Source organism: Eubalaena glacialis, chromosome 5, assembly GCF_028564815.1.
Source record: "Eubalaena glacialis isolate mEubGla1 chromosome 5, mEubGla1.1.hap2.+ XY, whole genome shotgun sequence".
Classification (NCBI taxonomy): domain Eukaryota; kingdom Metazoa; phylum Chordata; class Mammalia; order Artiodactyla; family Balaenidae; genus Eubalaena; species Eubalaena glacialis.
The window spans coordinates 43,756,391-43,772,179 of NC_083720.1; the positions used below are offsets into that span (position 1 = coordinate 43,756,391).

Consider the following 15,789-nt stretch of genomic DNA (forward strand, 5'->3'; position numbering starts at 1 on the left):
TTGCAACTTAAAATTCTCTCTAACCAAACTTTCAATCAAGCATGAGGGTAGAATAATGACATTTTACATTATTATGCAAAAGTCAAAAAATTTAGCCCCTATGGCATCTTCTCAAGAAGCTGTTGGAAGGTGTGCTCTAGACATGGGATCTAGGAAACAGGGCATCAATCCAGGAGAGACAAGAACAGGCATCTTCCTGGGTCACTGCAAGACAACTACGCAGCAAGTTGAGAGTAGACTGGGACAGTAAACTGGACAAAAAAGGGTGTTTCCAAGAAACAAAAAGAAAAGAGAGAGAGAGAAAGAAATCACACACACCACCTGAAATATTGACCGATGCTTTTAAATGCATTGAAAGATTTACATGCCTTGTAGAGAATTTGACCATAATCATAAGTGTACATATAATATCAAAAACAAACAAATAAGCCAGTGGTAGGGGATGGTGGGAGGGAGACTATTATTACCTCTAGGGTAAGCATGAAGTTCACAAGAAAGGAAACAGAATCATAGAATACTACAACTCAGCCATGAATAATATTCACAAGTCATAATAATGTAAATGCTGATTACTGAGTTAAAGCTTTTGATAAAAAGACTTGGACAATGAAGGGTGCAGAAGGATACCTTTTGAGGATGTGTGGGGTTAAATATAAAATTTCCTTTGACGTGGTGGGAAGTCAAAGAATACTATCCAAAATGGAAACATCAAGAAACAGCATACAGGCATATTATTTGGAAATGTGGAAGTAAATGCCAGGAAAACAAAAACAAAAAACCTGTTGAAATAATTTAAAATGCTTATTTCTGGAAAGTGGACTCGAGTTAGGGAGGGGCTGGACAGGACAATGAGAGTTTTGGTTATAAACTTTAAAAATAGAAAAAAGAGATTAAAATAAAATATTCCAGAACCCTCCACCCTACGTCCCACTGCCCTCCCACATTTATCACGTCTGCCAGGCACATAGCTATCATTACCGTAGGAACTGAGGACTTGGCCCTCCAGTGAGTTCTGTTAATCTCAGATCTCTACACTGATTGTCTCTGGAATTTTGCATCTATCTGGAAGGGAGATTGTGACCTCCGACAACCTACTTAACTTCCCTGAATTCACTCACCTGTAAATGGGAGTGATAAACCTAGCTCGGAGGGATATTGTGAAAAGGCAATGAAAATTATGCTTGTAAAGTGGTTGGCACATAGTAACAGCTCAATAAATATTAGCTTTTGTGGTTATTATTTCCTGAAAACAAACACCGTCCACTCATCATTAGCCAGTGAGAAAGAGGGTGGGTGTCTGTTAAAGTTGTCATAGTTTGAAGCCAGAAAAATCTTCCTTCGGGGGACTGAACTCGCCTCACCCCTTCTCCAACCTCGCTTCTTCTTTGGGCCTCCCACCTCGTGGACTCCGGCCGTGATTAGCTGAGGGCAATAGTCCTGCCCCCGGTAATGTCCCAACTCAGTCCTGGAGCTGAAACAGAAAGAGAGACAGGAAGTGAGCGCAGCTTCCGTTAGGGCGAGAATCTTGCCCAGCGGCAGCTCGGGGAGCCACCTCAGCGCGACGGGAGGAGGCGAGTCCGGGAGGCACCCCCAAAGTGCCTGCGATGGAAGCCCGGGGGTGCGCGCGGTCCCGGCGGCCGCTGCCGGCGCTGCTGCTGATCGTGCTGCTGCCGCCGGCCGCGGGCGCTGCAGGCGCTGCGGACGCGCGCTGGAGCGGGCAGGGCACCATCCCGCACCTGCAGAGCATCTTCCTGGGCCGCTGCGCGGAGTACATTGCGGTGCTGAGCCCCGAGCTGCGGTGAGCGCGGCGGCTGGAGAGGGAGCCCGAGAGGGAGAGGAAGGGGAGGGGGAGGGGAAGAGGGAAGGAGGATGGGGAATCTACTGGGGAGGGTGCATTGGGTGGGGTCTGGAGGTGAAGGGTGTGTGTGTGTGTAAAAATGAAGCAGGTGTTGGGTGGGGGTGGATGAGGATTAGGTAGCGGTGAGTTTGGACGACAGCCAGCGTAAGGTTAATCAGAACCCATCAGACCCAGGAATATGGTCTCCAGCTGCAATTCCCCAGGTACTTTGGGAATTCAAATTTCAGGTCTTCTAATTTAGAGGACTTTTAAAGTTTGAGTCTCTCTTGCCAGCACTGTGCTTCTTACTAATTTTTGTTCCTTCCTTGGACACATTTTTTCTGTTTTCATAAAGTCCCTCTCTTGTGCCAGTTGTTTTTATTGTGACAGATTTTAGGCCAATAAAAAAGAACGGAAAATAGTACAGAACACCCATGTTACCACCCAGCATAAGAAATAAGTTACAAATGGGGTGGGAAATGGTTTTGGAAAGCTAGGTTGGGCTTAAGGAGTTGCAGTGGACCCTGGAAGTCATACTTTCTGCCTTAGCAGGAGGTGGAACAGTCTTTTTCCACACTCTGTGCTCACTCCTGATTTTACAGGGTCTTGCATGTCCGCCTGATCTCACCTGGCCCCCAACCCCAGGATGGACCTTTGTCTAAATGAAGGGGCACCTGAAGCTGGCAGCCCATGTGGTTTATTGGAATTGTCACCTTCTAGCTCTGTGCATTTTCTGCTGTCTCTGTGAGCCTGTTCTAAGAAATGTGTGTTGCACCTCTGAAAGACACTTCCACTGTCAGATTTCTAAATCCATCACCAAAGTTATTTTTCTTCCTCTTCTGAATTGGGGTTAATGCAAGAGTTATGACAATTTCTTGTCTTTTTTGTATGCCCAGTTCTTAAGAGTTGATATTTGACAAAATCACTAGTAAAAAACTTGGAGAAAGGGAAATATATCACACTGGAATGTGGTCTTTTTTTTTTTCTTTTTCTTTTTTAAACTTGTACTTTTCCTCAGGGACAAGAACTGCACAGCCATCTGGGAAGCCTTTAAACTGGTGCTGGATAAGGATCCCTGTTCCGTGCTTCCCTCAGATTATGACCTTTTTATTAACCTCTCCAGGCACTCCATTCCCAGAGACAAGGTAACTCTACCTTCGCCTCGGTAAAACGTTGCTCTGTCTCTATAGAGACAGACAGTGTCCAGGCCAAGCAACCAACTCACAATGTGCGCCAGGCTCTCTGGTGGGAAAGTGGCTCTGTCTTCAACGGTGCTCCTGGGTCTCCTGCCTGTCCTGGGCAGAAGGAACTTTCCTAAGTCAAGAAGTCAGTGCAGGAACCACAAGAACATCAGGGCGTCACCACACCTTTCCCACGGGGCCTCTGCACCTGGCCAGTTCTGAACAATCTCCATCCTAACTGGCTCCAAAGGCCTGAACCTTGAGTACTTCAGAAAACCCTCTATGTCAGTATCCTCCCAGGAGACCAGTCCCTCCTCTTAACAGGTCTTAAGATTATATCCATTCAGGACCAGTTTCTTGAAGAAACTGGTTAACATATAATCATGTGGTTTACATGTCTGTATTCTGTCTGCACTCTAAGCGCTAATACAGTGAAAGTAAATGAGAACATCTACGTAAATTGCTTGTTTAGAACAGTACCTTGAGTTTAAAGAAAGTTAGATACCATTTTTATTTCTCTGACATAAATTCTTTTTTTTCTTAATGAAGGACATATTTATTTTTGACATAAATTTTTTTTTAAACATCTTTATTGGAGTATAATTGCTTTACAATGGTGTGTCAGTTTCTGCTTTATAACAAAGTGAATCAGCTATACATATACATATATCACCATATCCCCTCCCTCTTGCATCTCCCTCCCACCCTCCCTATCCCACCCCTCTAGGTGATCACAAAGCACTGAACTGATCTCTCTGTGCTATGTGTCTGCTTCCCACCAGCTATCTATTTTACATTTGGTAGTGTATATATGTCCATGCCACTCTCTCACTTCGTCCCAGCTTACCCTTCCCCCTCCCCGTGTCCTCAAGTCCATTCTCTACGTCTGCGTCTTTATTCCGGTCCTGCCCCTAGGTTCTTCAGAACCATTTTTTTTTTTTTTTTTTTTAGATTCCATATATATGTGTTAGCGTACGGTGTTTGTTTTTCTCTTTCTGACTTCACTCTGTATGACAGACTCTAGGTCCATCCACCTCACTACAAATAACTCAATTTCGTTTCTTTTTATGGCTGAGTAATAGTCCATTGTATATATGTGCCACATCTTCTTTATCCCTTCATCTGTTGATGGACACTTAGGTTGCTTGCATGTCCTGCCTATTGTAAATAGGTTGACACAAATTCTTAACTTGATTTTTTCATTGTAAAGCCATGTAACATTGATGTTTACAAATGAAAACATCTTAACATTGATTTTTTTCATTTGTAAAGGCAGGTAAATGGAGCTGGGAGGTTCAAACACATAATAGGCTGAAAACATGATTTTTGAGTATATGTTGCCTTTGAACCTTGCAGCCTCTTGGTCAGTAAAAAGGGGAGCTGTTATTTTTGTTCTCCTTTCTCATGGACTTTGGTTGATAAACTCAGTAAATACTGAGCTAATTCCATGTACCAGGTGTTGTTCTCAGCGTTTCAGATGCAACAGGGAAAAAAACAGCCTCTGCCCTCGGGAAGCATCCAGTCTAGACAGAGATTGCTGGTTGGAATACTGAGGATCTGATGGCATGATGAGGGGGATATTGTTATTTGTATTATTATTATGTGAAAACATTGTAACTTCATAGTGGAAACTATAAAGTATAATATGAAAGTAATGTATTTTTGAGACACTTTACCCTTTAGGAATTCATTTTGTGATTGCATATCATCCTAACCACAGCTCTGGGAGAAGAGAAAGGGGTCATACTCCCCATTTTCCACATGTGGAAACTGAGGCACAGGGAGATTACATGCCTTGTTCAAGATCACACATTTAGTATATGACAGACCCAGAATCTGAACCCAGGTCCCTTGATTTAAAAAAAAAACTATCTATCTATAATTTTTTAACTACTAGAAAAAATATATATGTATGTATGTATTATAGTTTTTCTCTGCTGGGAAAATATTTCATTAACATTTGCATGATACCCTTGGAATAAAAAAGAGCGCTGGTAGCACTCTCTGAATGGGTAACTAAAGACAAAGACAAAGAAGGTTCAGTTGTTGTGAGGCAAGTCCCAGGTGAATGAGAAATGGTTGGCCTGACTTGTCTTGATGATACTGTGCCTGAAGAAATCAGTTTTGATTTCATTTTGTGTTGGTTTTTCCTTAGTCCCTGTTCTGGGAAAACAACCACGTCCTTGTCACCAGCTATGCGGAGAACGGCCGCCGCTTTATGCCACTGTGCAATGTTCTGTATGGCATGGTTGGAGATTTCTTGAGCTGGTGTCGACAGAAAAATGCCTCTGGTAAGACTTCTGCATGAATCACAAGAAAAGTCAGGGTTCCTATTCACTATGAATTTGCCATTTGTGCTAAGTGCTTTCATATGCATTTTTATCTCTTTGGATTCCGCCCGCCTCAAATCCTCTCAGGTAAAGTGGTCATAATAATAATTAAATAATAACAATGATAATAGAGAAAGAGAATCTATCTTTTGCTAGGTACTGTTCTAAGCACTTTATGGATATTAACTCATTTAATCCCTGCAACAGCCCCATGGCATAGGTCCTATCCTGATTCCTATTTTGACAAACGAGGAAAGTGAGGCACAACGAGATTGAGAAACTTGCTCAGGAGCGCACAGCGCGTAAACAGCAAAGTCAGACAGTCTGACTCCAGAGTCCTGCATGACTCTGTCTCACTATCCTCATTTTCCAGAGGGGGAAACTGAGGCTTTGGGAGGTTAAATGACTTGAAGAACTAGGGCCAGGATTCTCCCCTCTTCTCACTGATTCTGAAGCTGCTCCAGGCCACCAGCAGATATTTTGAGATTCAAATTATTGACTTAAAAAAAAAAAATGCACAACGTGAAAGCTGAGAGTTAAGCTTTATTTAGGGCAAAATGAGGACTATAGCCCGGGAGACAACACTTCAGATAGCTCTGAGAACTGCTCCAAAGAGGTAGGGGGGAAGGTCACTGTTATGTATGAGTTTAGCGAAGGGGGTGGGTGTGTGCAGTCGGGTACACATTTTGGCAGAGACCTGCTGCTAGTCACAAGGAACAGATGTCACCGTTAGTGATTTTAGTACTTTCCTAGATATGAGGAGATGCAAGACTTGGGCTCATAAAATCTTCTCCTGAAAATATCTAACAATCTAAAGACCTGTTTTGCCAGTTCTTCCCGGAGCACAGAGTGCCTCATTCTTGATCTCCACCCTGAACTCCTTTCAGGGGGTGTTGAAGGTCAGCGGCTGCAGCGGCTCATGATTTAATCCTTGTAGAGGTAGATGGCAAGTGCCAATTTTGTAGTTGGCAAAATCACAGTGAAAGTTAAAGTCACAGGGGCTGGCCTGATGGTAAGGAAAACGCTCCTCATTCATCAACTCCCACGCTAGGAGCTGGTGATACAGCAGTCTCTGCCCTCAGGAAACATGTAGCTTTGTGAGTGTGGAGAGGTGTGCTCTGAGGAGGGAACGACCCAGAGCTAGGGAGTAGCAGAGGGAGACATCGGCATAGACCAGAGCCTCGGGAAGCTTCCTGGCGGCTCTAGCTCTTGATGAGTCTTGAAGACTGAGCAGGACGAAGGCCAGCAAGGAAAGCGGGTAGGGGGAGGTGGTCCCTTTGTGAAGACTGGAGATTCTTCCTCCCTGGGTATTGGAGTCACTTAGATCCCACATGCCGTGCGGCGTGGCCAAAAAAAAAAAAAAGTTAACCTAAGCTCAGTTTTGTTTCTTGCTCCTCCATTCATTCATCCATCTATAAAGTTTGTAGAGTGCCCCCTCCGTGCCAGTCCTTGCTCTTCTAGGCACTGGGGACACAGCAGAGAATAAACCAGGAAAGTAATACCTCATCCTTACATTATAGGGGCAGGGGTGGAGAGAAGACCATCAACAGGCAAGTAAAAACATATATATATAGTTCGCCATAAGATTATAAAGGTTACAGAGAAAAACAAAACAGGGAAAAGAGGGTAGGGAGTGCTGGCTGGTGAGGAGGGGAGAGGGAAGCATTGCAGTTTTACACAGGCCCAGGGAAGGCCTCACTGAGAAGCTGATGTTTGAGCAAAGACCTAAAGGACTTGAGGAAGAGCATTTCCTGACAGAGGGAACAGCACGTGCAAAGGCCTTGAGGTGGGAGTGTGTGTGGCATATTTAAGGAACAGAAAGGCAGGCAGTAAGTGAAGAGGCAAGTAGTAGACTGTGAGGCTAGAGGAATGAAGGAGGGCCAGACAGCACAGGACATCGTGAGGATGCTGACTTTCACTCTGCGTGAGATGGGAAGCATGGCAGGGTGCAGATCAAATGGACATGGCCATTCTTCCAATGGACTGAGACCAGGAAGCCTCAGCTTGATGATCCTACAGAGGGTGAGGGAGAATGGAGGAGGGGTGAGATGGAAAGATCATGAAGGGAGGGAGACTGCAAATTAATATTTGGTCTTGGTCCCCCTGGTTCCTGGCACACAGCTCCTGAAACCCTTGGACTCTGGGGAGTGATGAGCATCTTTTGTATGGTAATGGGATGACTGGTGGTTGGGAGCCCCTAGATAGCTTCAGATGCGGGCTGGTCACCAAAAAGACAGAGGCATCATTAGAGAGTTGGGACTTTCAGCCCCATCCTCTGTCCTCTGGGAAGAGGAGGGGGACTGGAGATTGAGTTAATCACCAATGATTTAATCAATCATGTCTACATAATGAAATCTCCATAAAAACCCCTCTCTGATGGAGTTTGGGGAGCCTCCAAGTTGGGGAGCACATCAAGATGCTGGTGCACCCAGAGGGAGCAAGGAAGCTCCATGTGTTTCCCTTCAAGAAGTTCACATTTTGCCCTGCTTGGTTCTCCCTGGAACGAATTGTCAATTAGCACTTTCTCCTTTTTTTATAGGGTAAATGGGGAACAAATCCCATTATATATCTGCTGAATTTTGTCCTTAAAATTTTTTTAAATGTAATACATTTTAACATTTTCTATATTTTAAATGTTATAAAATTTCTGTTTTCTGGTTAAGGACTGTTACTTTCTTGGTCTATTTTTCTTGTATTTACTTCTAAGACCTGGGTTAATTGGAGAAGGCATTTCTCCCAACAATGCAAAAAAAAAGTTATATATGTAATAAATATAAATTTTTTAATATATAATTTTTAATATGGATATAATGTATAATACAATATTATTATATATAATTTTTGGATATATATATATATCACTTGCTAGCGCTCCAGTAGAGAATTCACCCAGCTGTTTAGTTCTCCGCCTTCCTCACGTTTGTGCCGAGCACAATGACAAATGTCTTTGTATCAGGGGTTGGGTGCTTCCTCACCAGGCTCCTTGTAGACTGGGTGGGCAGAACTATGAATGTTAAGCCCATACACGTTATGTAGAATGAGGTTCAGTATATTTTGCGGAGCCAGCGAATATTTTCAATTAATTCTTCCTTGATATAATCTTTGAAATAAAATGTGTTTGTCTGTTTTCCCTGTAGGACTCGATTACCAATCCTGCCCTACATCAGAAGATTGTGAAAACAATCCTGTGGATTCTTACTGGAAAAGTGCATCCATCCAGGTAATCCTGGGATGGCTGGCTGGGTGGCTGAGCAGGTGTGGGATCTGTGAACAGGGGACGGAAGGGTTCAGAGGCTGGGCCATTGGGTCATTACTAAACTTCTCTGAGTCTCAGTTTCTACCTTTGTGACATTCTGATTCACGCTCTCTGTTCCATAAAGGGGTGAGGATTTAAGAAGCTAAAATGCTTAATGCAATGCCTGGTACAGAGAAAAAATTCTGAACGTTAGCTCCAGAAGAAGGTATTAAACAGTCATTATTACTCTGGGGTTGTGGTTGTTGTTAGTAGTTCAAGTCAATGTGATTTTGATTGAGGTGTGAAGTGGGGTAACCCCTGCTTTATAGGAGAGCCTGGGACCCCTAAGATCTAGAAGTGGGCGTCAGAGATGTGCACAAGGTTGATATTAACTGAAGAGGAGGCAATAGGAGACCGGGGATAAACTGGAGATGAAGAAATGGTCCCCTAAATGTGGGTCTGTTTCTCGGAGGATATTGTCACCAGAGTTGATAGCTATCGGTAGCTATAACATGCCAGTGACGACAGCTTACATTTTCTGTCACCAGCGTTAGACCAAAGATTCCAAATAAAGAGGGTGCAGTCCTTAGCTCAACTATTGAGCAAAGCAGTCAACTATGAACTGTTAGCTGTACTGACTAGGAGGCTGGTGGATGTCAGGTCCTTCTACCCACTGCCACCAAGCTCCTTTCAGGGCTATCTGTGTCTCTTCTGGTCCTACTTCCTGCTCTGGATCACCAGGTGTCCACTGAGTCCACTGTTAATCAGGGTGAGAGAGACTTTGGTCAAATCCTCCACCACAGCTGCAGTTTGGATCTGAGCAGAGGGCCCGCTCCAGACAGAAGCAGTCTTATTCCTGTGCTCTCCTGCCAGCTCCGGTCGGAGTGCTCCGTCCATGCCCACTCCCCACAGGTTCTGCTGGGGTGCAGGCTCCAGGCAGCTGGCAGTGAGCTGCCCGAGCCCCTCAGGGAGGAGTGGGAGGCGGTGGATGCATCATCACTTGAACATGGGGTCATAACGACAACTTGGGGGTGATGTCAACATTATATGTTAAAAAAAAAAACCCATATTCTCCCCAGCAGATCTGCCCAACTTCAAAGTGTGCTCCAAGCCACCATCTTATACTTCCTTCAACTCTAGAATGGGAATCTAATAATCTAATAACCATGCCCACATTTTATGAGCCCTTAGAATATGCTGGATAGTCTGAACATGAGGAGAGGTAGTATAGTATAGTGATGAGGAGAGGGTCTGAACTATAGCAAAGAAGTATTCAATAAATGTTAAGCATTATTTTAAGTGATTTGATGTTTACAATCCTATGGGGTAGGGGCTCTTATTACCCTTGTTTTACAGATAGGAAAAATGAGGCACAGAGAGGCCAAGAAACTTGATCAGACTTATTACCCAGCTACTAAGGGCAGCAGCCAGAAACCAAATTTTCGACCATGACTTCATAGAGCCTCACTGTATCTGCATGCATTTTTTTAATGAAAAAAATTTTATCATCAATGTACTAACTGCTCAGGATAGAGAATGACAAATTATAGAAAGTATAAATAAGAAAACTAATCATCCATATTCATGCTACCTAAGAGCAAATAGTGGTCATCAGACCTTGACATTTGCAGATTTAACTGAGACTGTTAGCCTCCTTGGAAGCAATCTGAGACAGGCGTGGCATGGAGTACATTGTTGCTTTGTTGCGGCTGGCATTCGGCGTGGCTCTGCTGGGCACGTGTCACAGAGCTGCGTGATACCCACTGCCGTACCCCCCACCCGGCTTCACACTAGAATAAACGTTTTATCAGGGAAATTATATGCTCCAGTAGTGTTCTCAACTGGAGATTTGGGAACTTCTCTGGACCTGTCTGTCCCTTGGGAATTTCAGGGGTTGACTAATAGTCCCAGACTTCTGCCTATTTATTTTTAACACAGTGGAGCACATGCTCTGTCCACCTAGTCTTGCTTTTTGCTTTGAATGTAAGCACTTTCTATGTTATTGCATATTTTTGTAGACTTTTATTAATGGCTGGGTAATATTTCAGACATGAAAGTGCCATAATTGACTTATCCTTCCCTGTTGTTGACTGTTTTAGACTGGTTACAAACCATGCTGCAGTATACATCTTTGCACACATCTCTGTGCACCAGGTGATCCTTTGTGCTGTTTACCAAGTATTTCTGGCTCATCTTCTGAGCATGTGGTTTGCACTCATTCTATCTCTTGAAGTTACTTATGTGTGACTTACACTGGCCAATAGGATGTGAGTAGGAATGACTGTGTGACATCTGGGTGGAAGCTTTTAAGAACTGGTCTGTGATTTGCCACTTTCTTCTCCCTTTCCTGATAACCAGTGACTCTGCAGTTGTGGAGACTTCATCAGCTTGGGTCCCAGAGCAAGGACATATGGAGCAAAACCCAAACCCCAAATCCAAACACTTGTGATAAACATGTAGTGTGTGCATGAAATAAATCTTTCTTGTTTAAAGCCACTGTGATTTTGAGGTTGTTTGTAATGGCAGCATAAGTTAGTGTACACCAGCTGATACAATGCTGGAATCTGATACTAGTTTGCATTATTTTATAATGGTAGATTCCCAGGCATGGAATTACTGCATTTTTGACATTTCAAAGCAATTTGCTTTCCAAGATAAGCCAGTTTGCATCCCTCTGGCTCTATGAAATACCAAATTTATCACATTCTTGCCAGTATTGAAAATTGTCAATTTAAAAAACAATTGACCATTTCATAGCTTAAAAATGACATCTTAGCTTATTCAAAATGCTTGCTTCTTTTTGCAGTATGCAAAGGATAGTTCTGGGGTGATCTATGTCATGCTGAATGGTTCAGAGCCAACAGGAGCCTATCCTGTAAAAGGGTAAGAATGCAGCACCAACATGTAAGACAAAGATGCCAAAATGTGTTTTTAGTTGTTTTTAATGGAGGCTTAAGAGAATCATCCACATCCCCAGTCTAATACTTGCTTCTGTAAGATCAGGTAGAGAAAAACAATTGAATGACCTGGAGATCAGAACCATGTCCATACATTTATACCACTAACAGCTGATGAATGCCTGAATGAAATAAGTAACCTAAAAATTAAAGCTAAAAAGTACCACCCCCCCAAAGCTTTAAAACAAATGTGTAAGTCAACTAACATTGATATGGGAACAGTATCATATTGCTTTAGAACTTTAAGAAATGTCTTTCCTGTTTCTCAGGTTTTTTGCAGATTTTGAAATTCCTCACTTACTGAAGGATAAAATCACACGCATTGAGATCTGGGTTATGCATGAAATCGGGGGATCCAATGTGTAAGTTATGGTGCTGCTGGTAACGATCTTTGTGCAAACATGCTTTTCTTGGAAGTGATATGATCCAGTCTGATTTACATTTACATTTCTGGGGAATCAACAGTCTTCTCTGTTTCTAATGTGGTGGGCAGAGAAAGGCAAAGGCTTGACTTTCTGGAAATGCCATGAGTCAGTCCTGAGCCCAGAGAGAAAATCTCCTTTATCCAGATATTCCTCTCAGCCTTTCTGAGTAGGTCATTTGTGTAGGTCAAAGCCAGTTTTTCTCCCTGGTCATTTAAAGCTCAAAAGTTTCACTGGGAGTTCACAGAATGGACTCATGGACCATGTAATGAAGACGTTCTTCTCAGAGAACAACCAGTTTCGCAGCTGGGTCTCAGATAACTGGCTAAGGAAACTTTTATGATCCATATTTTTCTGGGAAGCCACTAACTCAAGTGGTTATATCAGCTCAGATATCAATGCAAACTTGAACTCATCCTTCTCATCAACAAAGGGCACTGCTGGCAAAACTAAAGATAAAAAACATAAACCCAGTTGGCTCAGAGACAAGCCAATAAGGCCAAGCCTGGTAAAAGCTGTGCAGCCGTGATGGTGCTTCAGAAGCAGCTGGGGCCCTGTCCTTCAGAGCATTGAGGCTACATTGGGGAAAGCATTGAAGGGATGTGTTACTGAAAGAATGTTCTGGAAGAATCTTAGCAAATTCCCCATTTCAGGCCGCCAGGACCCCCTAAGACTCACCATATAATGAGTGATATTTTTTTTCTGTCTCTTGGGCAGTAGATTAAATTTGCAAATGACTTATTACATAGTCATACCAGAATCTGCTTTTCTCTTCCCAGAAGACAAATTATACTTATTGTTGCATGAAAAACAATGTGTATTGTTTTTCTTGTTTCTGTGAGAAGTTGCTTTTTGTCTAGATATTATGCTTGCTTGTTGTTTTAATGTATCTATCAGAGAAAGATCATCCTTTGAATCTTTTTTTTTTAAACATCTTTATTGGAGTATAATTGCTTTACATTGTTGTGTTAGTTTCTGCTGTATAACAAAGTGAATCAGCTATACGTATACATATATCCCCATATCCCCTCCCTCTTGCGTCTCCCTCCCACCCTCCCTATTCCACCCCCTTAGGTGGTCACAAAGCACCGAGCTGATCTCCCTGTGCTATGTGGCTGCTTCCCACTAGCTATCTATTTTACATTTGGTAGTGTATATATGTCAATACCACTCTCTCACTTCTTCCCAGCTTATCCTTCCCCCTCTCTGTGTCCTCAAGGCCATTCTCTATGTCTGTGTCTTTATTCCTGTGCTGCCCCTAGGTTCTTCAGAACCATTTTTTTTTAGATTCCATATATACGTGTTTGCATACGGTACTTGTTTTTCTCTTTCTGACTTACTTCACTCTGTATGACAGACTCTAGGTCCATCCACCTCACTACAAATAACTCAGTTTCATTTCTTTTTATGGCTGAGTAATATTCCATTGTATATATGTGCCACATCTTCTTTATCCATTCATCTGTCAATGGACACTTAGGTTACTTCCATGTCCTGGCTATTGTAAATAGTGCTGCAATGAACATTGTGGTACATGACTCTTTTTTGAATTATGGTTTTCTCAGGGTATATGCCCAGTAGTGGGATTGCTGGGTCATGTGGTAGTTCTTTTTTTAGCTTTTTAAGGACCCTCCATACTGTTCTCCATAATGGCTGTATCAATTTACATTCCCACCAACAGTGCAAGAGGGTTCCCTTTTCTCCACACCCACTTCAGCATTTATTGTTTGTAGATTTTTTGATGATGGCCATTCTGACCTCGTTGTAGTTTTGATTTGCATTTCTCTGTTGATTAGTGATGTTGAGCATCCTTTCATGTGTTTGTTGGCAATCTGTATATCGTCTTTGGAGAAATGTCTATTTAGGTCTTCTGCCCATTTTGGGATTGGGTTTTTTGTTTTTTTTTGATATTGAACTGCATGAGCTGCTTGTATATTTTGGAGATTAATCCTTTGTAGTTGCTTCGTTTGCAAATATTTTCTCCCATTCTGAGGGTTGTCTTTTTGTCTTGCTTATGGTTTCCTTTGCTGTGCAAAAGCTTTTAAGTTTCATTAGGTCACATTTGTTTATTTTTGTTTTCTTTGAATCTATTTTTAATGAGATAAGGAAATTGCAATTCATTGTCATCTCAGCCCATTATTTCTGTGTCAGGAGAGATGATAAAGGGGTCAGAACACCTGGTTGTCCACATCTGTGCCACAGGATGGAGGTGCAGGTCATGAGCTAAGAAAATGGGGGTCCCAAACTGCTCAGATTTTAGGAGAAAAAAATCGTGGAGAGTGAAAAATCACACGGCTGATAGCTAATTGTGTTTAGCACTGCTTTGATTGCTTTTATTTAAAAAAAAAAAAAAAGGTAAAATAACCCATTGACTGAACTCTGTGTCTAGGTGTCCTGAAACCTCCATGTCATTGCTTACCAAAAAATTCTAAGTAGTGAACTTGGCCCAGAGAAGGACATAGTCCCAGATTTTGGCAAGGTTTTAAAACACGATGTCACTCAACACCTTACCCTCTTCATTCCCGTAATGCCTAGAATTCCACTTCTGTGAAAACTTCCTCCAATGGCTCATTTCCTCCCTGTACACTCCTTCTCTGTTAATTTTATAGTGGGGAAGCTGTTCACCTTCCCGCTCCAGGTAAACTGAGGCCGGATCCTGTCTGCAACGTGAATAACATACCTACTCATCACAGCTGACAGTGTTGTACCCACCTCTGTTTGCCTTTATCAATCCCCCTGCTTAACTATGACCATCGGGAGGGCACGAATCCCTGTTGATGAGAATGTGGGGAGATAGACATCTTATACTCTGTTGGGGTGGTCAACATGGGGTTCAGTGTGGCAGTGCCATCAAGAGCCTTAAAATACATTCAAAACCTCGGTGACAGAAAACCTACTTTCAGGAATGTATGCTAAGGAAGCAAATAATTAAGCATGTGTATGAAAATGAAACTTCAACAAGGTTTTTTTTGTAGTGTCAGTGACATTGAAATATAGGAATGAACCTTGGTCTTTAACAAGAGGCGACTGCTTTTATGAATTGTGTTCTGATTATGTAAGGCAGACCAGGCAGGAATTAAAAATAATGGCAGAGAGGTATATGTATATACACAGACGTGGGCAAACGCATATTACAAAATGCGTTGGGCAGCACAATCACGTTGTAATATTTTAAAAGTCTTGTGGGAATAAATATATTGTAAAAGTCTAGAATGATGTACACCAAAATGTTAGCAGCAGTTATCTCTAGTGATGTGAGATTTGGGTTTTTTTCCCTTTTGTTTATTTGCGTTTTCTAATATTTTTTGACATGTATGTTTTTGTTTCCATTTGAGGCTTAACTTAATACACTCTGGGTTGAACAGGCTGGCCCTCAGCTTTGGTCAGGCTCGGCGCTCAAGCACGGCGCTGCGTTGGCGGGTGGGGCTATGATGAGCCCTGTGGCGCACCGCGCATGCGCCGGCAGAAGCCCTCCGAAAGCGTGTGACTTGTAAAACTTCGGGCAGGTTTGAAGGCTCAGAGCACCCCGTCCTGGGCACCCACGGCTTGACTGCTGGCAGACCTTTTGGATCCAGAGAATTTGCCACGTATTTCTCCAGAGAGGAGAACATCTAGGGAGCACACGGTCAAAATATTTTTTAATTAACATAGAAACAGCTCCCCCCATCCTCTTCTCCTTTTATTTTGATAGTTTTTATGTTTTTGTGTTTCAGGGAATCCTGTGGAGAAGGCAGTGTGAAAATCCTGGAAGAGAGACTGCAGAAAATGGGTTTCCAGTATAGCTGTATCAATGACTACAAGTAGGTGGCATATTATAGTCAGTGTAT

The 15,789-nt window shown here is 42.7% G+C and overlaps 1 protein-coding gene across 5 annotated transcripts in view; it reads left to right on the plus strand.

Annotated features, from left to right (window-relative positions):
• The first annotated feature begins 1,484 nt into the window (after positions 1-1,484).
• Positions 1,485-15,789, plus strand: part of BST1 (bone marrow stromal cell antigen 1) — a 34,117-nt gene continuing 19,812 nt past the window's right edge. For 3 of the 5 annotated variants that reach the window (XM_061192108.1, XM_061192107.1, XM_061192111.1), the window contains exons 1-7: positions 1,486-1,798; positions 2,856-2,982; positions 5,174-5,309; positions 8,486-8,568; positions 11,390-11,466; positions 11,810-11,902; positions 15,676-15,762. In XM_061192108.1, the coding sequence (XP_061048091.1) occupies positions 1,605-1,798; positions 2,856-2,982; positions 5,174-5,309; positions 8,486-8,568; positions 11,390-11,466; positions 11,810-11,902; positions 15,676-15,762 (797 nt within the window). In that variant the 5' untranslated portion in view covers positions 1,486-1,604. Of the gene's footprint in view, positions 1,799-2,855; positions 2,983-5,173; positions 5,310-8,485; positions 8,569-11,389; positions 11,467-11,809; positions 11,903-15,675; positions 15,763-15,789 lie in introns of all 5 variants that reach the window. The other 2 variants (XM_061192112.1, XM_061192110.1) reach the window with 2 other exon arrangements.